A 22,943-nucleotide genomic window follows, 5' to 3' on the forward strand; every position below is an offset into this window, starting at 1 on the left:
AGAAAATGTGTTGTTCATTATAGATTAAACTGGATTTTCCTATAGCTGGTCATGGCATGATGTACAAGTTGCACTCAAAAGTCATCATGCCCCTGCAGAATTTTGGCTTTCTTGGCCTTTTTTCAGAGAATATGAATGATAGCACAAAAACTTTTTTTTTACTCTTATTTAATGGCTGGGTGAGCCCATTTCTTGTCAGACTATAGTTTTTACATCATAATGACAACCAAAACAATGCCCAAGGCAGTTGCTTACCTGTCAGTAGCCAAACTGCATTATACTGGAATGAAAAAGTGAAATAATTCTTTATTGTGGCTTTCAATAGCATGAGTGATGTTTTGACTGCAAAACAGTCCACAGTGCGGGTAGTTCTTATCCTTCTTAACTCTTCAGTCGGGAAGGTGCTTTTCATCAGCACAGTCGTGCAAATCATGGTGTGCCTCAGACATCCCTTTACTCTCCACCTGCGGCTGTATTAGTAAGTCCTCTCGACCTTTGTATGCTGCACTCATTTTATCTTTATTAATATACTTAGCACTAGTGGACAACACTAGACAAGTGAACTTTGTTGGTTGTTATGTACAGCTTTGCTTTTTTTATACCACTCCTTAACCTGATGCCTCAGGATGTAATATATATAATGTGATATTCCGAGAATGTTCACCAATTGATTCATCATTCCTGATTCTATGTTTAGTGCTATATTCAGACTTTCTGTGCACTCTGTGGAATCTTTCTTTACATGTCACTGCACTGATAAATAGGAGGGACCTGCAGCAGAACATTATAACTCATCCTGATCCCCTACCTCCCCTGTATGTCAGTGAGACGGACTTAGAAAAAAAAACCACACTGGAGGCTACTATTAGGATGGACAGTAGGAGAAAGAAACAGGAAGTTGTATATGGGGAGCATGGGGAGAACAGGGAAAGGCTGAAGCTCTCACATGAGGCAAAAGTACAGTTAAATATACATGCAGAGACTTGTCTAATGAAAGAGATTTATTGAAAAGTGGACAACCCCAAGTAGACAACCCCAGGGAATGCCATTATGATATAAGGTGATACTGGATATGAAGTGTACTTTTACACATTGTTTGACCTATATAGCTTGTGTTATTTTGTCAATATATCATATAATATTGTGTTATGCTGTCAATACCTATTTGTAAGTATAAAAAACATGTTTTCTGTATATTGTAGTGTTTGAAAAAGACTGATGCAGTCAAAATGTTACATATGCTATTGGAAGTGGCAATAATGAATTATTTCCTTTTTGCATTCACAAGCGAGTGAATGATTGGGGTAGGATCCCATTCAAAGGCACCCAACTACTTGAGGAGTGTGTAATAAGAGACTGATCCAGATATAAAAATAAGCAAATAAAATCATAAATATAAATATATGGTATTTCCATGTCTCAAAAGTACTGATCTAAAATATATCTCAAAATATACTGATATCAAAATATAAAAATGGTTAATTTCAGTGGTGTACCCCTCAAAGGAAAATAGCCCCCAAATCTCTTAAAATCAACTTTTTCACTGTGGCTATTGGACACTGAGATTTGCTTTCAACCATGTTTGATGTTTCTTTGTTCTGTATATTCATACTGGAACATGGGTTAATTGTTTTTAGATTTCTGAACTTTTAAAACATTTTAAACTTGAAAGTGAAAGTTTTGTGGAGTTTAAGGATTTATGTGACCAGCTGATGCGACAATTCAATTACATTTGTGAAGCTACTTTGCTAAAACTTTGTATTCATTTTGAATGTTTTTATTGAACTCATACTATGGGATTAATTCTAAAGTTCTGAGTTATTTTACTGTACAAATGTTTCGATTAAATCTTTGTCGTAGGCACACAAATAATTATGTTGAAAGTTATTAAATCCAATTGTAGGTAAGAATACTGTACAATAAAGATAAAAATACTCTCAGAATAGAACATTTTGCCCAGTGGGGGTCCCATTTGTAATCCTAACAAGTGTGTTTAACTAAGAGCATCATGCAGTTGGAGGGAATTATGTAGTATCTCTTTATGCCTTGGCTGTTTGAAATGTCAATGAGTCACTGCTGTGAGGTCGCACACTCATAAACCTCTCCAGCTGTTTCAGCCTCTTGTTTGCTTTCATTCCAGTTATGGAAAGATCAGACATGATGGATCATTTCTGAATGCCAATCCTCCTTTCTTCCGGCTGAGCAAACACATTAATTGTTTGGTGTACTTATTTCTGAGTGACAGCTATGAATATATTAACTAAAACAAGCAATGCTCAATAAAGAGCTATATATTCCCAAGAGTACTAAAGGATAAAAGGTTATAATTAGTAAGTAAGACAAGCTATTAGATGCATGGTGTGACTTTTCTAACAGATATCTTATTTTTCTATACAAAAGAAAATAAAATTTGGAATCTCCTTTGATTATGCAAAAGTATTTTAGAACATTGGAACATATTGTTTATGGCTACGTTTTGTTGACCAGGTGCAGCTTACCATTCATAGTATATGAAAGATAGTCTGTACCTGTAATCTATAATCTGTATCCGATTCTGCACTTTCGTCGTCATCTAGGTTTTGTCCAGACTTTGCTGGTGTCTGTTTGCTTGCCTGTCTCTCTCTTTGTTTGTCATGTGTTCTGAGCACAAATTAGACAAGTGGGTAAGCATAGGGCCTGGCAAGTAGGGAGGCATAGAGGTCTCTGGTTAGATCAGAGCCTGCACCTGTTTCTCTATCTTGACACAGATAAAAATAAACATATTCTTTAATTTGACATAATTACTACAATTAACAAGAAGGTTCTTCCTAATCCCAACAGTTTTGTTTTAACAAAATATTTTTGTAGAGCCCATTCTAAGTGATGACATTTTGTGGCATAGTTTTCTTCTTACTATTATTTTTATGTATCGAATAGTTTGTTATATCAGTTAAAGTAAAAATGTAATGCAACCTGACAGGAGTGCAGCAGTTGTACTTCTTGTATTTTTAATGATACTGGAAGAATATAAAAGTAAAAGTAATAAATTCCCACAATACATATTTATCTTTAATTGTGACTTCTCATAAATTTTTCCAATTTATATTCTGTGATTGCCTTTGATCAGGAGACATCTGTTTATGTGTGTGTTTTCATTTCCTTTTGAAGTCAATCTTTCCAAATGTAACAGGAATACAGATTCTTCAATTCAATACACATTTAAAATCACAATTATTTGCTCCCATGAACATTTTGTTCTTTATTGTGATATATCACATAATACCAATGAATATATTCTATCTAGATATAGGTTTTGTAACAAATTATAAAAAAATTACCATCCATATATAAAATGTGGTTGCAGATAAAATACATATAAAGCATAATAAAATCATAAGGTGCACAATGTATTTCTTTTTGGTGCCTGATAAGAAAAAAAGAAAATGCAGATGAATAAAATACACTGTACATTTCTTAAAACATAAAAGCAAACATCCTTATAGCAATTTACCATAATTTTCATCAGCAAATATTCCAAAAAAACACAGGTTTTTATTTATCACATCATAAAGTTTATGACAATGTGCTGTCATGTTTCCATTTTATCTGGTAGTGATTTATTAAAATGATTCCTTGCTTCTTGGAAACCATTTGGAAACAAGATGAAGAAAATGAACATAAAAGGCAAAGAATGAAAAAAGCAAAGAATCAAATAAGAAATATAAGTTCTGGTTTTTGGTTTCAATAATATTTAGATAATATTCTAATGTTCCTCTAAATGAATCCCATGTAGGGAATTAATGTTCTATCTCAATTGAACCAGCATATTGGAAAACGTTCAGTTCGAATAATCAAGATCCTTTGATTTTACTCAATTTGGATAACAATATCTAAGTATTGTACCCTGCACTAAAGTTGAAAGGCAGTCAATGAAATCTGCCAGCATTTTCAATATAAATTGCTTTTAAAAAAAAAACTTAATGGCAGAGGCTAGCTGAGTATGGAGCAAGAAATTACATTCAGCTCATGCCACAGTGCTCTGTCAGGGCATGTACGTCTTGCAAAATGATATAAAAACAAAGAATGGCATCATTCTAGACTTTATATTAAAAGATGGATATGTATTTGCTTTGTTCAATTCATTAACTATAATTTTGAATGGTATCCATCTTATCTTTTGTTCTTCTGATTCTGTTCCAGCTAATGTTAATCAAATATTCTGTGGAAGGATCACTATTATATGAAATGCTTTCAAAGTAAATGTGAAAGCTCAATTTACTACCTGCAATGAATTATCTAAAATTGCATTTTTTTAAAGTTACATTTAGGGCCGTCATTGAGGTTACAAACTAGTGTTAAAGTAATTCCATGTTTTTGGTTAAACTTTTCTAATAACATTTATACATTCTATCTGTTGGGAAGCTTTATTACAGACATAGATAGCATTCTGAGCATGGAATACCAAAACAGTTAAAATATTTTTCGGTTTCATGATACTAATCACCTAGTCTTAGAATAGACCATCAATATCAGCTGTTTTATGGGCCATGATGCCTTAGTGAGTATTGCAGCCTCTTCATTGTTTTATATCAGTCCATCAATCTGCTATCCATCAAGTTCTGTCATTCAAAAAAACCAATAGAAATGTAGTACAGACAGTCTATCGGTTACATACAAGATAGGTTCTTTAGGTTTGTACTTAAGTTGAATTAGCAAGTCAGAATCAGTATATTTTCTAATTATAACGCTAGACAATTTTACATTTTTATCGCATTTTAAAAGTTTTGTGCAGTCATGAGAACAAGAATTATAAATAAAACTTCATTATAGACACCTTACAGCTGATCATTGCTGCTGGGGTCTAAAGTCCAGAGAGCTTTATTAGAGGCCAGAGAGGTCTATCTGTAACTAAAGGTCGTCTGTAAGTTGAGTGGTTTTATGTTGGGGACCGCCTGTATCCTGAATAGCAGCTATCCAGTGGGAACAGTGTAAATGTGGAAAGATGCATTTAAACAAAAATATTGCATTGGTCCACAAAAATTGTGGCATGTTCAAACAGCAATAAGTCCAAAGGGTGGCTTCCCACGTATCTGAAATGAATGGTTTATTTAAAAGGAGCTTTAATGAGCTTCCAAAACCTAACCATATAAGGTGATAGGAAAAGAAACAATCTTAACATTCCCCATTTAAGTTTTCTATAATAATCCAAACTCCAAATGTCTTTTTCTGAAATGTATTGCAGGTATCAGGTATAATTGTGAGAAAGTAGTGTACAGAATGTATTTGGATGTTTAGTATGGGATATCTTATATTTGTAAAATGGAATCTGGGTTCCCAAATTCTAGATACTTGTTATAGTTCAAGCAAAAGTGCTAGCCAAGTGCAAAGTGTAATGTCACTTGTTTGGAGTGATAGCAAACAAACTGGGTACTGCAGACTAGAACCGAGAGCCATAAAGAAGTAAGAAAGCTTACATAAAGATTTTAAATAGGGTTATGTAATTAGTTGATAAGAAAATCCTTAGACTATGTACATCAGTAAAAACATGTGTAGAAAACATGTAAGAGAAAACCATAAATATACTGTAGGTGGTGAGAAAACAGAATAAAAGAATGCATTTAGATGTATGGTAGTTATGGCTTCTGCAAATGGACAATTCAAACTGTACAGGGTGCTTTAAACAATAGCTGTAAATTTATTTTTTAACCTTACTGATATTAAACTCATTGAAAAGCTAATATTAATTATTTAAATATAATGATATCATTCTCTAATAACATAAAAATGCCATGTGTGCCAATAATAAGGTACTTTAATTTCAGTCTTAAAATGGTAGTCAAAACAATAAAAGTTACAAGGCATGCTGTCAATTGCACTGGTAATGCACAAAACAGCACAAAATAGTATACAAGCCACCACTATGCTTTTACATTCACTTACTGACACTTGAAATGCTTAAATAGTGATAGTTAAGGAACTCTCAAGGAGTCTTTTTATATGTTTGGACATCAGGCTTGAATTCATGAAACAGCCAAATTTTATAGCATTAAATAGGACTGTCTTTTGTCTTGTTAAACCTATTTTGAATAACAATAATCTTAAAATAAAGTTTTTTTAATTTACTGTTTAGTTATTGATGCCTGCTAGACAATTCATGAATAACAATCTTGTGATGTACAGGGTGAACTAATGAAAATGGAATTTGTGGAGGCATCTGTAGAGTTTTTTCGAGAACAACCATTTAAAGTTGATTCACTGGAAGTGACCCTTTTCTTGTGGCTGTGAATAGACCTGGAGTTTTCCCCATCATTTGGATCAAACACAACAGTCATGCTGGATTCCATTCTTGTTACTGTGTATAGACTGCTCTGTCTTGTTGGGTGGAACCTGGTGGATTTAAGCTCTAACTCATCATAACTGGACACTTCGATAAATGGGCACCATCTGAATGCTCTTTTGAAACCAGCACGAAATCTGTCAATAAATGAAATAGGACATAAAATGGGAAAAACACGTAAACCATTAGTTTTATCCTTAGCAGCATTATGTTCATGTGATGATACAAGTCACTGTGTACTTTGAGCATCATGCTGAAATTTCCCTTAAAACAACTTGGGGTCTGTGTTTTACTATAGTTCTTAAAAAGTGGCCTTATCGCATGTGAAATTAAACTAATTTTTTTATTTTTTAAATAGGCAACCCCTTTTTTAATTACTAACATAGTGGCCATAGGCCTAGTGATCCCATTCTCCAAAAAACAAACATTGCATGTAAATAAAAGAATATACACAATGCATCTCTTAACAATTATTAATAAAATTTTACAAACATGCCCGGTGACCCAAAATAAATCTGTTTAATCCATGTGAGTGTTTTATATCAGTACAGTAGAACAAAGGCGTAGGGCCAAATTTATAAAACTGGCTGTCCCAGTTTTCTGTTGTACTTTCCACTAGCAACTGTGTCAATTACTTCATTTCATAAGTGTGTTATATTATGCTGATTGAAGTCAAATTAGCTTTAAAATAATATCTAAATTCTAATTCTAACAAATGTGGAAAAGATGCAGTTAACTTTCGCATACAACCCATCAGTTACAAGCCATTTTCCATGCCACAGCTTATGACAGATACATATCACATGAAAGACATTATTTCAGATCATTGACTTTAAATGCTTCTTACACTAATTATAAGACAGAAATCACAGCCTGGAAATTTGCCAAAGAATTTTTTGCTCCCTATGGAGTGCCTTTTACCGCCTTGTTAAACATTTAGAACAGCTGATTTAATTCTTGAAGGGTGATTGTCATATCTGGTTTGCTAATTAATAGATCTGAGAGCAAGGTCTTTCAGCATTTTCCTCTTACCTTTTATTAAGACAGCAGTATATTATGGGGTTGTACATTGTTGAGCTCATTGCTAGCCAAAAAATGGCTAGGTAGATTTGCTGGATGTATTTCCATCTTTCCACTTTGATATCGAGTGCAGTTACTATAAAAAATATATGATAGGGAAGCCAACATATCGCAAAGGTCACCACCACCACAATCATCATTTTGACCACCTGCAAAATTAAAGAATAAGGCCAATATTACCAACAAATGCTGTAAAAGATTAAGCAAAAAGTATTTTTTTCATTGCATTACATCCAAAATTAAGAACCGAGTATTTAATCTATCTTTGATTACATAAATACTTTAATGTACTTAAGATGTACGAGGTAAGCCTGAAGTGTCTAGTTTAGCTTTGAAAAATAATCGTTCACTATTTGGCAAGTCAAATAAACATAAAAGACAGAAAATAGAGGTATTATACACTGTCAAATTTATACAGTACTTCGAGTGTATCCACCTTAAGACAACAGCTGCAGCATCACTGTCATAGGTAGCCGTTTAATCCATGCATCTAGACATCTTTTAACTGTAAGTGCATTTTCCTAGTTTGCATGGAAAAGATTTTTTTTATTCCTAATGCCTATGCTGGTTTTCAATCGACTTATCCAAATATAACGTAAGAGAGCCAATAAAAAAGGAAAAACGTGTGGTAGAAAAAGGTGCTCAAGCAAACGGGAAAACTACAGCCTTAATAAGATTGAAAAGGTAATTCAAAAATTTGGGGGAATTTCACAAGGAATGGACTTCTGCTGGACTTAGTGATTTAAGAGCCATCATATACAGACGTATCCAGGAAATGGGCTACAAGTGTCGCATACCATGTGTCAAGCCACTCCTGACCAAAAGATAATGCCAGAAGCGTCTTACCTGGGTCAAGGAGAAAAAGAAGAGGACTGTTTCTCAGTGGTCCAAGTCCATCTGATGAAAGTAAATTTAGCATTTAATTTGGAAATCAAGGTCCCAGGCTCTGGAGAAAGGATGGAGAGACACACAATCCAAACTGCTTGAGGTCTAGTGTAAAGGTTTCCAAAATCACCAATGGTTTGGGGAGCTATGTCATCAGCTGGTGTCGGTCCATTGTGTTTTATCAAGACCAAAGTCAAAGCAGTCGTCTATCAGGAAATTTTAGAGCACTTCATGCTTCGCTCTGCAACAAGCTTTGCGGGGATGGAATTTTCATCTTCCAGCAGGACTTTGCACCTTTCCACAGTATCACTATGCTTGATTGGCCAATAAACTCGCCTGACCTTAACCCCATATAGAATCTTGTCAAGAGAAAGATGTGAGACACCAAACCCAACTATGCAGATGGGATGAAGGCTGCTACCAAAGCAACCTGGGTTTCCATAACACATCTGCAGTGCCAAACCCTCCATGCCACAACACATTGATGTAGTCATTCATGCAAAAGGAGCCCCTGCTAAGTATCAAGTGCATTTAATGTACATACTTTTAATTTGGCCAGCATTTCTGCGTTTTTTTAAATAATTTTTTATAATTGGTCTAATATAATATTAACATATTAACATAACATATTAACATATAACATAACATAGCATTAACATAAATAAACGTTTGATAAAGTTCACTCTGTTTGTAATGACTATATATAATATTTGAGTTTCACATTTTGAATTGAATTACTGAAAAAAACACCTTTTCACTGGTATTCTAATTTATTGAGAAGCACTTGTATGTGTAAAAATTACATTTTGTTTATTGGTACATATTTTGTGTTCTCTTCCTCCTATAGTCTTTTCTTTCATATAAATTAGAAAAATAAGACAGTACCAATGAGCACTAGGAGGAAAATAAAAAAGAAAGATAAAGAATTTTTGATGACATATCTATGACTTTTGTCTTTACTCACCGGCCACTTTATTAGGTACACCTGTCCAACTGCTCGTTAACACTTAATTTCTAATCAGCCAATCACATGGCGGCAACTCAGTGCATTTAGGCATGTAGACATGGTCAAGACAATCTCCTGCAGTTCAAACCGAGCATCAGTATGGGGAAGAAAGGTGATTTGAGTGCCTTTGAACGTGGCATGGTTGTTGGTGCCAGAAGGGCTGGTCTGAGTATTTCAGAAACTGCTGATCTACTGGGATTTTCATGCACAACCATCTCTAGGGTTTACAGAGAATGGTCCGAAAAAGAAAAAACATCCAGTGAGCAGCAGTTCTGTGGTCGGAAATGCCTTGTTGATGCAAGAGGTCAGAGAATGGGCAGACTGGTTCGAGCTGATAGAAAGGCAACAGTGACTCAAATCACCACCCGTTACAACCAAGGTAGGCAGAAGAGCATCTCTGAACGCACAGTATGTCGAACTTTGAGGCAGATGGGCTACAGCAGCAGAAGACCACACCAGGTGCCACTCCTTTCAGCTAAGAACAGGAAACTGAGGCTACAATTTGCACAAGCTCATCGAAATTGGACAGTAGAAGATTGGAAAAACGTTGCCTGGTCTGATAAGTCTCGATTTCTGCTGCGACATTCGGATGGTAGGGTCAGAATTTGGCGTCAACAACATGAAAGCATGGATCCATCCTGCCTTCTATCAACGTTTCAGGCTGGTGGTGGTGGTGTCATAATGTGGGGAATATTTTCTTGGCACTCTTTGGGCCCCTTGGTACCAATTGAGCATCGTGGCAACGCCACAGCCTACCTGAGTATTGTTGCTGACCATGTCCATCCCTTTATGACCACAATGTACCCAACATCTGATGGCTACTTTCAGCAGGATAATGCACCATGTCATAAAGCTGGAATCATCTCAGACTGGTTTCTTGAACATGACAATGAGTTCACTGTACTCAAATGGCCTCCACAGTCACCAGATCTCAATCCAATAGAGCATCTTTGGGATGTGGTGGAACGGGAGATTCGCATCATGGATGTGCAGCCGACAAATCTGCGGCAACTGTGTGATGCCATCATGTCAATATGGACCAAAATCTCTGAGGAATGCTTCCAGCACCTTGTTGAAACTATGCCACGAAGAATTGAGGCAGTTCTGAAGGCAAAAGGGGGTCCAACCCGTTACTAGCATGGTGTACCTAATAAAGTGGCCGGTGAGTGTATATGCAAATATGATCGGTTTTGTTAAATTTGATTTAAAGGTACAATACAGCTTGGCATAGAATGCACTATAAATATGATTGAGCTGGTATAATTCAGTTAAAAGTGCAAGTTAACTTTTTGGCAAATAATCTCTGAAAGGAGCCAGTCAAGAAATATTATGCCTGATAGAGTTACAGAATTTATACATATGCTACTATTCAGAAATTATACTGCAATTAACACATACCTATCTGGATTTAGGTGATAACTCAGGGAGTACTGCAGAAAACTAGATAGACAATGGCGAATATTGAAGGAAGGTGCAAAAATTAGCAAATGAGCGCAAGAACCATGACTAGTCTCAAAAATTAAAGAAAAAGACAAGCCAAATGTTTGATACATGTACCCCATTGTTTGATAAACAAAGTTTCTGAAGTGTGAAACTTAGGAAATACTCTATGGGTAATGTGACTTCTGTTGCTTGTCCAATGCTACAAGAGGAAGGTATGGTATGTCTATATAGAAATTAACAACTTTGTTACATGCACTACAGTATTTATCATGTGATGATCAGCTTCACTTTAAATGAATCTCAGCCAAGCCTGCTGATGTCACAGAAAATAGTTGCCATGGCATAGAAGGGTCCTGCAGGTTGATTGCGTGGAGCAGAGTATGGCCTATTTTACAGTACTATAATTTGTCCATCTATGTAAACTCCATCTGTGTACTGTAAAACAATTTCTCATTGTTTTTTTTGTCTATATTTGGCATTGTTTTGGTGCAGTTGCGGTATTTATGCTGGTTTGCGACTTTCCATTGTGTGAAAGGATCAAGGGACAGTGCAAAGTCACTTTTGCATAGACTAGTTTTTACAATAGAACTGAAAATGATTTTTTGATTTGGCACAAATTTACATTTAGGCGAAAGTTTCATCACAAATTTATGCCAGTCTACCCCCTGGTCTATGTTGCGGCTTTTGATTTTTTTTTTTTGTGGCTTTTCACGTGACAGTTGCAAACAACCCGTGGAGCATAAGCAGATTTATCAAGGGCCAAAGCCACTTTCATTAATCTAACTTCAGCAGAACACGAAAAACTGGCACAGTCAACCAGTCAAATGATAATTTACCCACAGGATTTTAAAAATGCAAATTAACAAAGCAAACTCTTTGCCTTGTTTGTCTGGCACTAATGCTTAGAGTGTTTTTCATAAAACCTACAGAACAGTGTGGACTGCATTAGTAGCTGCAATGCAGGGTCAGTGCAATATAAATTATGAAAAACATTTGCTGGATTATCCTGTTAAGAGCTCCTGCATGTGGGTTCCTTGAGATTCTTTAACTATTTAGCTAATAACAGGAGTACTAACATTTACCGTATATACTCGAGTATAAGCCGACCCGAGTATAAGCCGAGACCCCTAATTTCAACACAAAAAAACTGGGAAAACCTATTGACTTGAGTATAAGCTGAGGGTGGGAAATGCAGCCTCCCAGTATATAGTCTGCCAGCCCCTGTAGCATATATCCTGCCCAACCCCTGTAGTAGGAAAAAAAATAACACTGTACTCATTCTTCCGACGTCCCCCATAGGTCCTCTTCTGTCTCAGACAGAAGAGGACCTATGGGTGACGTCAGAAAGGTGAGTTTCGTTTTTTAGTTGACTCGAGTATAAGCCGAGTTAGGGTTTTTGAGCACAAATTTTGTGCTGAAAAACTAGGCTTATACATGAGTATATAAGGTAATCAGAAATTTACTTTCAACTGAAAACAACGCCTGCCTAGTTCTTTTTCTCCTTGGCCCAGGTAAGATGCTTCTGGCATTGTCTATTGGTCAGGAATGGCTTGACACATGAAACATGGCACTTGTAGCCCATTTCCTGGATACGTATATAAATGGTGGCCATAAACATCAACATTAACATAAATAAACACTTAAAAATGTTTACTTTGTTTGCAATTATATAATATATGAGTAACTTTTTTGTATAGAATTACTGGAAAAAAACTTTTTGCTGATATTCTAATTTATCAAGAAGCACTAGTACCACAATGATATAGTTCGTTATGGTGTTATTTCGGCTGTATGGAGAGAGCTCTTGGGCTAAGCTCTCCATATAAGGAAGGTATCAGAAGTATTACCGTATATACTCGAGTATAAGCCGACCCGATTATAAGCCGAGGCCCCTAATTTTACCACCAAAAACTGGGAAAACCTATTGACTCGAGTATAAGCCGAGGGTGGAAAATGCATTGGTCACAGCCTCCCAGTATATAGCCTTCCAGCCCCCAGTAGTACATAGCCAGCCAGCCCCCTTGAAGTATACAGCTTGCCAGCCCCCTTGAAGTATACAGCCTGCCAGCCCCCTTGAAGTATACAGCCTGCCAGCCACCTTGAAGTATATAGCCTGCCAGCCCCCTTATGTATACAGCCTTCAGCCCCCTTATGTATACAGCCAGCCAGCCCCCTTGAAGTATACAGCCTGCCAGCCCCCTTGAAGTATACAGCCTGCCAGCCCCCTTGAAGTATATAGCCTGCCAGCCCCCTTATGTATACAGCCTCCAGCCCCCTTAAGTATACAGCCTCCAGCCCCTTTAAGTATACAGCCTCCAGCCCCTTTAAGTATACAGCCTCCAGCCCCCTTATGTATACAGCCTCCAGCCCATTAAAAAAAAAACCTTTCATACTCATCTACAGGCGGCTTCATCACGTGATATCACGTGGCGGTGTCGCCGCTGATGACGTCATCAGCGGCGACACCGCCGCGCGATATTGTGCGCCAGCCGGCAGATCGCGTGGACGCGTGTCTGCCGGCTGATACAACACAGAGAAGACCGGAGACCGAAGACCAGCTGCGGGGAAGACAGAAGAGGAGCCGCTGAACATCGGGAGCCACGCGGACCATCGGGCCTCCGGAGGGTGAGTATGGAAGTTTTTTTGTGTTTTATTGACTCGTGTATAAGCCGAGGGGAGGTTTTTCAGCACATTTTTTGTGCTGAAAAACTCGGCTTATACACGAGTATATACGGTATATTAAATTAAACCTGCCTTTAACAGTCGTAATCAACAGGCGCCGATCAGTTGTCATAGAGACTGACAGGCTTGTTATAAGGCCTTATCTGTAATGGCCAGAGGCAGACCATTACAGATCAGCAGTATATACACAACATAATGCAATACTATTGTAAAGTATTGCAGTATATTGTATGAGTGATCATACACCATAGGTGGCTTAAATTAAAAAATATTTTAAAAGTTATAAATGATGTAAAAAAAATTACCCCCCTTTTCCTAGAATACATCAGATATAAAAATATTTAAACAAAAACATAAACATTTTAGGTTCCCTCGCATCCCAGAATGCCCAATCTAACAAAATATAAAAACAACTTTCCCAGGCATAACAGAAAAAGGCATTCACATTGCAACATTTTTGCCATTTTACACCCATAAATATTAGAATAAAAGTCAAGGAAAATGTCAGCTTACACTGAAGTTATGGCTGTCAGAAAATGGCATAACAGGGAATTTTTACAAAATAAACATTTTTTAAAGGTATTAAACTTCCTTTCAAAACTATCTATAGTAAACTTGGTATCTCTGTAGTTTTACTGACCCAAAGAACAAAGAGGACTGCACAGTGATCACTGTAAAAAAAAATCATTTGAAATTGTATTCCCATAGATAGGAAGTCTTCATACATCTTTGTGAACAGGAAAATAAAAAAGCTATGGCTAGTAAATGGGTAGTGAAAATTAGAAATGCAAAAATTAAAAAGGACCAAGTCATGCAAGGGTTAAGCACTATATTTTATTTAGGAAAACTGCAAGCAGTATTATAATTAACATCCCACATATTATTGGCTAATGCAAATCTTTCAGAAAAACGCTATACTGAGGAAAAACAAAACGTTTACTGCAGCGAGTGAAACATTTCCATTACTTTGGCAGGAATTGATTTTTTTCCTTGTAGATTGTATTCCCTGCTGAAAGAAGATAAATTAGATGCCTTCTTTGCATGGAACTGTATTGCTTGTGATTATCAACAAATTAAGATGTACAGGAGGCCTCTACTAATTTTAACCACATAAAGTTGACCATCGACACAAACTTGTTGTGCAAAAAATGATTTTAATAAATAGTTATCAGTTCTAATTTAGCATTAATTGCATGTTTGGAATCATTGCTGTGTTTGTTATTTTCTTTTCAGCAGTAAAATTAAACTGACAGACATATCTAACTGCTCATCTCTAGCATGGTGATTGGCCTGTTGTATCCATATGTTCTCTTGTAGCAGCCTTTTGGCCAAGCATGCTAAATTTCAAAGAAATCGGATATAAAAAAAAGTTGCAGTGAAATACAGGCAGTCCCCTAATTAAGGACACCTGACTTACAGACAACCCCTAGTTACAGATGGACTTCTCTGCCCAATGTGACCTCTAGTGAAGTCTGGTTCATCCATGGGTGCAGTTCTAGAAACCAGAAGGTACCTTGTTCATCTGTACAAACCATTATATGCAAGTGCAAACAAGATGGGAGCATCCATCCATCATAGAGTTCAGGAAAAAGATGATCGAGATCGAGCATTTACTTAACGAAACACAGTGAAGAACAGTGAAGAATACAATGAAAACAGTGAACACAGGATAATTTAAGTGAAGAACACAGTGAAGAACACATTCCGTACATCTGATAACTTATCGGAAGACACGTGTGCCAAACGGTGTTCTTCACAATAGTATGTGGAGAACAATATGTGTTCTTCACTGTGTTCTTTCAATGTGTTCTGTTAGTGAAAACATCTGCAAACATCTGCAATGTGTTCTTCTTTAGTGTTCTTTCAATGTGTTCTTTCAGTGAAAAATGCTTGAGTCTCCCATTGACTTCCATGGAGTGCGTTATTCAATACAAGCACTCGAGCATCGGGAAAAGTTCGACCCAAGTAACGAGCACTCGAGCATTTTAGTGCTTGCTCATCTCTAGTTATTACATGTTGCTAGTTCCTATGGTTGCATACAAACATAGTTACAGGACATTGCAATATAACACAACATGAACACATTACATTACATAAGCAATTATAGTATGAAAATATAGCAGTCATAATAACAGATGGCAGAAGTGACACTGGTCGTAGGTTCACTTTAGCCAAGTACAGGCACTTAAGCTGCCTGGTTCTGGCGGCCACTAGAACCTAGATTCCTCCAGAGTTGCGGTAATGTACTGGTTGTGATCACTTACATTTCTGAGATAACATCTAAAGGCATCAGCTAGGAAGGTAAAGCTAAGTTGCAAATGGGTCTTCCAAATGGACAATGACCTGTAGCATTCGGCAAAATGGGTTACAAAGTGGCTTAAAGGGGTATTCTCATTTCGGCATATCAATGCTATTTTTTGTATGATGAAAAATTCTACATTTTTCCTATATACTTCCTGTATCAATTCCTCATGGTTTTTTTAGATCTCTGCTTGCTGTCATTCCATAGAAAGCTTCAATGTTTACTTTCAGTGGACAGACATCTGAACAAGGTCACACAAGTGCGTGGCTCCTTATTATACCAGAGAGTAATCCGAGCTGTGTGTTATAACAAGCCATGCACCTGTGTGACCATGGTCAGATTTCTGTCCACTGGAAGTAAACATAGAAGTTTTCTATAGAAGGACAGTAAGCAGAGATCTAGAAAACCATGAAGAATTGATACAGAAAGTATATTGGAAAATTGTATAACTTTTCATTATACAAACAATAACATTTATTTACTAAAATGGGAATTACCCTTTAAGGATAACAAAGTCAATGTTTTGGAGTGGACATCACAAAGCCCTGATCTTAATCCTATTGAAAATGTATGGGCAAAGCTTCTGAAAAGGCAGGTGTCAAAAAGGTGGCCTACAAACATGACTTAGCTACACCAGTTCTGTCAGGACAAATGGGACAAAATTCCTACCAACTATTGTGAGAAGCTTGTGGAAGGTAGTGGTACTAAATACTAATGAAATGTATGTAAACTTTTGACTTTCAGGTGTAGGTACAACAGCCATCCAAACACTTGATTACTTTCTTCAACCAAGAGGATGATAAATGAGCCTTCCTTTTTCTATTAAGGAGAATGCTGTGGTAGCACAATAAGTTAGTCTTTTTTCTTATTTTGCTGTGAGCTATTTATCTTTTTGACGAGCACCTAATTAAATGCTATACTTTTCCAATGATGATATCAATGACTTAATAAAAAATTGTAAATATCTTGATTCATTTCCCTATATATTGAAAGAACTATTTCCTCTGTGAGTCTAGTAAAATAAGGCGCCGTTTGTTCTATGTTTGCATAAAGTTTATTGAATTTATTTAATGACAGATAGTTTCATGGATACAGTAAGTTAACTTTTTTTTATTTTTCAGCATTTATTTGTACAAGCAAGTCACATATCTCTTCTGAAACTCTATACTAGTTTTCTGCTTCAGTTGTTACTCAGAGAGACAGATAAAGAATTGCATGATAGAGCTATCTTATCTTTATAAAAGGACAAGTCCTTTGCTAAGAATGTCAATGAAGGCTTGTTTGCTGTGTTTGCATAAATTGCTTTCAAGTTTGTACTTCAATATAAAGTACAGTGCAAATGTTATGCCAATACATTTTTCAGCTTGATTTAATTTATAAAAGTCAGCATTAACAAATCTACAGACGTGTGTATTATAGACTTATTTTCCATTGTTTAAGTCCCTGCTCAAATGGAATCTGATACTTTCAAAACTTTGTTTATTCACTGTTGTAGTTTTTCAAAACTGTTTATTCACTATCCAAGGTGAGGACTTCACTTTCCACAGAATTGAGCAACTATGAAATGCATATGAAGGCTAATGGGCGTGTTGAATTCTCAATCTCAATTTCTGTGGAGGAGGCAAATACAAACCAGGAAGCATAAAAAAATAATCATTAAAAAATAATCATCATCTTTAAATAATATCTTGGGGCAAATTACCTAGTGCTTTGAGGCAGTCAGAGAAATAAGAGAAATATTGGGACAATTATAAAAAAAAACTATTCTCAATGAGAAATGAAGCAAGGGTGTTAATAAAGATGTTTTAGCCACAATAAATGAAAATAAGGCAATGGAAAGGGCAAAAAATGGACTATGAGATGAAAAGGATGGAAATAAACAACTAAAATAGAAAATCCTGTATGTAGAGTCATGAGAGTGGCTGAAAAGAATTGCTGGGTCAGGCAAATTTGTCCAAGTCTTTTCACATGGAATACTGACAAACCCAAGACCACATACTATGCTGGTAAAATTGCTCTCAAGCAGAAATGTCAAACAAGTAATATTGCAAACAATGAAATAACTCAAAGATGATAATGTTTTCAGACTACCTTAAAGATGTCCTAAATACTGTAGAATATTTTTTAGGCAAAAAACAAATTAGAGATAAAAGAGACTTTAGATTGTATAAGGTGAAATTTTCACGTAGAAGCTGCTTTTGTAGGTGGGGTAGTGGATTCAGGAGACAGGCTATGGGAGGATCAGCATGTCAGTAGACAGCTGGTGGGCTGGCTTAGGTAGGTTGGAATGAGTTTGGTGTGTACAGGGTGGTGGGTTTGATCTCATCTCCCTGGAGGTGATTGTTTATTTTTTTCAGCTCTCTTCTCACTCTTCTTCTTCTTGTTATAGCTGAGTTGAAGCTTAAGGTTAACAATCTTTTCTTAACAATGTTAATGTCTTTGCTTGTAAAAACATTGTTTAATGTGATAGTGTCATTTATTTTCAGTGGTCTGGTAACAAGAAACCCATCTTAGATGAGATATTGTTGAAATATCTTATGTAGGGGTAGGATTACAATATAAATGATTTTATTCTGTGTATTCAATGGGGATGTCTATTACACCACATAAGATCAAACCGATGGATATTTTGTAAGTTACGGTGATGAAGGTCTTTACTGTAGGCTACATGATAGGATTATCTATATTCCAACTTCATGTCCTAGTGTCTTGCATGAATTGTTTGACTCTGGGGGACAAACAAAAAGCAATTTGGATGATTGCTTTGAACTTTCATGATAACTTGGATCGTAGATCAGTTTAATTGAGTAATGCTGGAAGAATGTAAAAAATTACTAAAGAAAAAAAATTCTTTGTGGCATGAATTTGGATGTTCATGTTTTTCAAAAACTTGCTTGGTATTGGTATAACTCCAGCCCTAAAGCTAACTCTAAAGACACTCATAATGGTCTAATAATGGACCACAATTTCAGGCAGTAGCAGGTTTGTGGTTATGGTCACCCCTTCCCAGATATATATATATATATATATATATATATATATATATATTGTGAGAAAGTAAGAGGTATTGTGTGGGAAAACCGCTATCTGTCCTACAGGCAGATGAAATACATGTGGTAAAAGCCCTGGGTTTGTCTGCAGTAACCCAAGGGTTAATGCAGACATGATAAGCAGGAATAGTCTGTTTTGTCTGTGTTGGCCTAGCTAACACAGACACATTTGTAATGTCCGTACTGGGCCTGCTTATTATGGAGTAGGGGTAGGCTGGTAGTGGGACTCCTACTCCATCCGGGCTTCGGTCCTGGGTTTGTGAATTGCCCACAGGTGAGGGTCACAGGCCTCGTTAGGGCCTGATTTAGTCTGCAGGCCAGAAGCAGTAGGGGAGGCCCTACCTGGAGAGCTGAAAGCGAGATTGCATTCTCACAGCAAAGGTAACTGAGGGTCTCCTGTCTTACTGCTGGCCAAGAGCGTGTGCCAGGCAGTCTGGTACCCGGATAGCTAGGGTCCTCCAAATGTATTAGACAGCGCCTAGCCGGGCAGGAATTACTTTTGTAATGTTTTTGCATGTGCCTAAGCCAAGGCAATTTGTATTCTGTTTTGCAAGTGTGAATAAACACTTAAGTTGGACTTTTAAACCTGCGTGTGTCACTGCTTCCTGCACTGCTACCAGTCAACTACCAGAGCAATTCCCCACAATATATATATATATATTTTTTTTTTTATTACTGGATAACATCTTTACTGTACTGACAGTTTTAACTATAACCCTTTAAATTTCTGCAAAACCTACAGGGGTAGGTTATTTATCATGCCACTACACATCTATATATTTACATATAACACACTACTTCAAGGAGTCTATTACATTTGACAGGAATCTTAATGAGTGCACCAATAAAACAAATGAATGTAGTAATCTTGTAGATGAGGAGCCCCATTGTGCTCCACATTACATTATGACAATATAACTAGACATTACATTAGAATATATAGAGTTAACAATAATATGTAACGTGTGCTAAATCTTATGATCTGATTCCATTAACAGAACATTCTCCAATGCTTTTTTGCCCTTGGCATTTGTATTGTGTTTTCCAGTAAGACAATGAAACAGAAAAATAACATTTTCTTTCTCTAGGTGTCTTTGGACTGCTTTTGTTGTAGTGATTTAATTGTATCTATTATTTTGACATTTTTTCGATTAAACTCTGCTGTTTGGAGACTACTGGATTACTTTATAGGATTCCTAAAATGTTAACCTAAATATTGTTTTATATTTAAGTTCCAGAACTCAAATTTAACTCAAATTACAAATTTGGATAAACAACATGTAGATTGAAGAATTAGTAAGATGCATTGTACTTATTTGGAAGGCTATACAAATATTTCTAACATTAAAATACTAAAAATATTGAAGATGTATTCTAAGGGTAGGTCATCATTACCTGATTGATCTAACACCCAGTATCTACACAGATTGACTGTTCTCACTAGCTGATAAACAAAACTATATTCACACAGCTCAATTCTTTGTATACTGGCTATAGATAATGTATCTATATTGAATATCCTTGTACACCACATACATTTATTTTTTACATTGTTTCTTTTAGTTACCAATGGGTCCAGCACATATAGCACATGTATTTAATGAATACTGTCACACAGAGCCGGACCAGCTAAGCTACACAGGCACGTCCACTTCAATAAATGAACACAGAGCAACATAGAAGGTGAGCTGGATTACAAACTTTAGTATTTTTGTCTCATGGTCATTTATACAGTGGAAAAATGAAGAAAAAAAAACGTTTCATATAAAAAATACTTTGGGGTCTTTTATGACCTTGAGGGGAATATCATAAGTAAAAAAGACACACACTCGTAAAATATATATACATTTATATTTAAAAAAAACTTCACTATAGTTGCCCTGCTTGCCTAAAAACCTACAAATTACTGTATATACTCGTGTATAAGCCGAGTTTTTCAGCACAAAAAATGTGCTGAAAATCCTCAACTCGGCTTATACACGAGTCAATACAGCACTTTAAAAAAAAACTTATATACTCACCCTCTAGCGGCCCCGGTGCGCAGCGCTGCTCCCCCGATGTCCGCACTGCTCCCCGATGTCAGCGTGGGTCTTCTTCTGTCTACTGTCTTCTTCTGTCTTCTTTCTTTGGTAACATCCTACAGGATGCCGCCATGGAAGGACAAGAGGAACCCCGCTGACATCGTAGGAGCAGCGCTAAGCATAGGGGCCGCCGGAGGGTGGGTATAAAAGTTTTTTTTTTTTAGTGCTGGGCTCGCTATATAGTACTGGGGACAGGCTGGGCTGGCTGTATACTAGTGGGGGAGGGCTGGGCTGTATACTACTGGGGACAGGCTGGGCTGGCTGTATGCTACTGGGGGCAGGCTGGGCTGGCTGTATACTACTGGGGACAGGCTGGCCTGTCTGTATGCTAGTGGGGGCAGGCTGGGGTGGCTGTATACTACTGGGGACAGGCTGGGATGGCTGTATACTACTGGGGGCAGGATGGGATGGCTGTATACTACTGGGGGCAGGCTGGGTGGGCTATAGACTACAGGGGGCAGGCTGGGCTGGCTGTATACTACTGGGGGCAGGCTGTATACTATAGGGGGCATGCTGGGCTGGCTGTATACTACTGGGGGCAGGCTGGCTGTATACTACTGGGGGCAGGCTGGCTATATACTACTGGGGACTTGCTGGCTATATACTACTGCGGACTTGCGGGCTATATACTACTGGGGGCTTGCTGACTAGATATTGGGGGGTCTGTGATGAATGCATTTCCCATCCTCATGGCCATGAGTAAGAGTTCATAACGCACTCGAAACGCGTAGGCAAGAAACCATAGTCCTCCTCGTGGACGCAGTGCTTGAGCGTGTGTAAGTGTACTCTTGTCTATATTGGAGCCAATAAAAAGAGCTTAAAGATTTTCTTCACTACCCTGCGCTGGATCGTTGTATTTTTTTGGATTCTTCCCTGTTATGCACGCTGGTCACGTGGAGATCCGAGTCGCAGAAGTGGAAGTTGGTGTCACGAGGATCCACTGGGTGAGCGTTTTTTGGCTTTCTCTCAACAATGTTTTTTCTTTATCATAAAAATTATAAACTTGGTCTAAATGTTCATGATTGCGGTGACTCATCAGAACTTGACTAGATGTGATATGACCAGAAATTAGCAGATTGCATTAGGATTTTAGGTTTAGCTGTGCGACTTGTACATAATGTCAGGTTGGGGGCCAAAAAGGCAATCCAGCAAGTTGACATACCCTGCAACTAGCCATAGCTAGCCATTATTGTCAATCTGGCAATTTAATAACCCTTTGAGTGGCCATGTGGTGTCCACTAATGACACCAATCTGGCATTATGGTCTCGCACCTATCCTCTCTATTTTAATGAAAAAAAGTTAACTTTTTTAACAAATAAACTGCAAAAACTGCAATTTAAACTTAAAAATGATCACAAATTTTGATGCTTAGTAAAGAAGGTAAAATAAGATATCTTACATCCTGGGAAGGAAATTTAATATATGCAGAGATTAGATAGACTCTGAAGGAATAACTGGAAGTATATTGAAAAAGACTTGATTATATTTTTGGCTGATGACTCATGAGTTATGAATGAAGAAGTCTTTAGTTTATGCTGCTCACTTCGCATTACAGAAGGAGTAGAAAGACATGGTTTGTATAACAGCAGAGGACTGAGCATCCTTGTTCTTGCTAACTTCTAGATAGTCTTAAAGGGAACCTGTCACCACACTTTTCTCAAATGCAGCTAGTGGCAGGTTCCCATAGAGCCCTATTAAGTAACTGAAACCCTTCTTTTAGCTAAAAATTCCCTCAGATCTACATAAAATCAATTTTAGAACCTTGCCTTGCATATAGCCACATCTAGAGTTAGTCTAGAGTTAATCTATGGAATCATCTGATGTCAGTGTAAAAAGAGTGCTATAGTGGGATCTTGGCCCTCAGCTCAGTCCTATCGAGCTGGCACAGACGTTACCTTGTCAGGCTGCATTCCCGCTTCACTTATTTGGTCAAGTTGGCCTATGTAAGTGCTCATGGAATTGAAGAGTGAAGCGATTCAAAGAGTGGTGGCTGTCATGTGCGTGTCATACTAAAACATAGCATTGTTTGACGACCAAACCACGATCCCTATGCATATTATAGCATGGCACAATGTTCTACAACACCCTAAAGGCTCT

General features: G+C 37.1%; 1 protein-coding gene across 1 annotated transcript in view; it reads right to left on the reverse strand.

Annotated features, from left to right (window-relative positions):
* Positions 1-3,006: 3,006 nt before the first annotated feature.
* Positions 3,007-22,943, reverse strand: part of TACR3 (tachykinin receptor 3) — a 122,688-nt gene continuing 102,751 nt past the window's right edge. Inside the window, exons 4-5 of the mRNA XM_072118854.1 lie at positions 7,349-7,545; positions 3,007-6,453 (exon numbers count right to left, since the gene is read on the reverse strand). Coding sequence (XP_071974955.1) covers positions 6,132-6,453; positions 7,349-7,545 — 519 coding nt within the window. The 3' untranslated portion in view covers positions 3,007-6,131. The remainder of the gene's footprint in view (positions 6,454-7,348; positions 7,546-22,943) is intronic.

Source organism: Engystomops pustulosus, chromosome 1, assembly GCF_040894005.1.
Source record: "Engystomops pustulosus chromosome 1, aEngPut4.maternal, whole genome shotgun sequence".
NCBI lineage: Eukaryota > Metazoa > Chordata > Amphibia > Anura > Leptodactylidae > Engystomops > Engystomops pustulosus.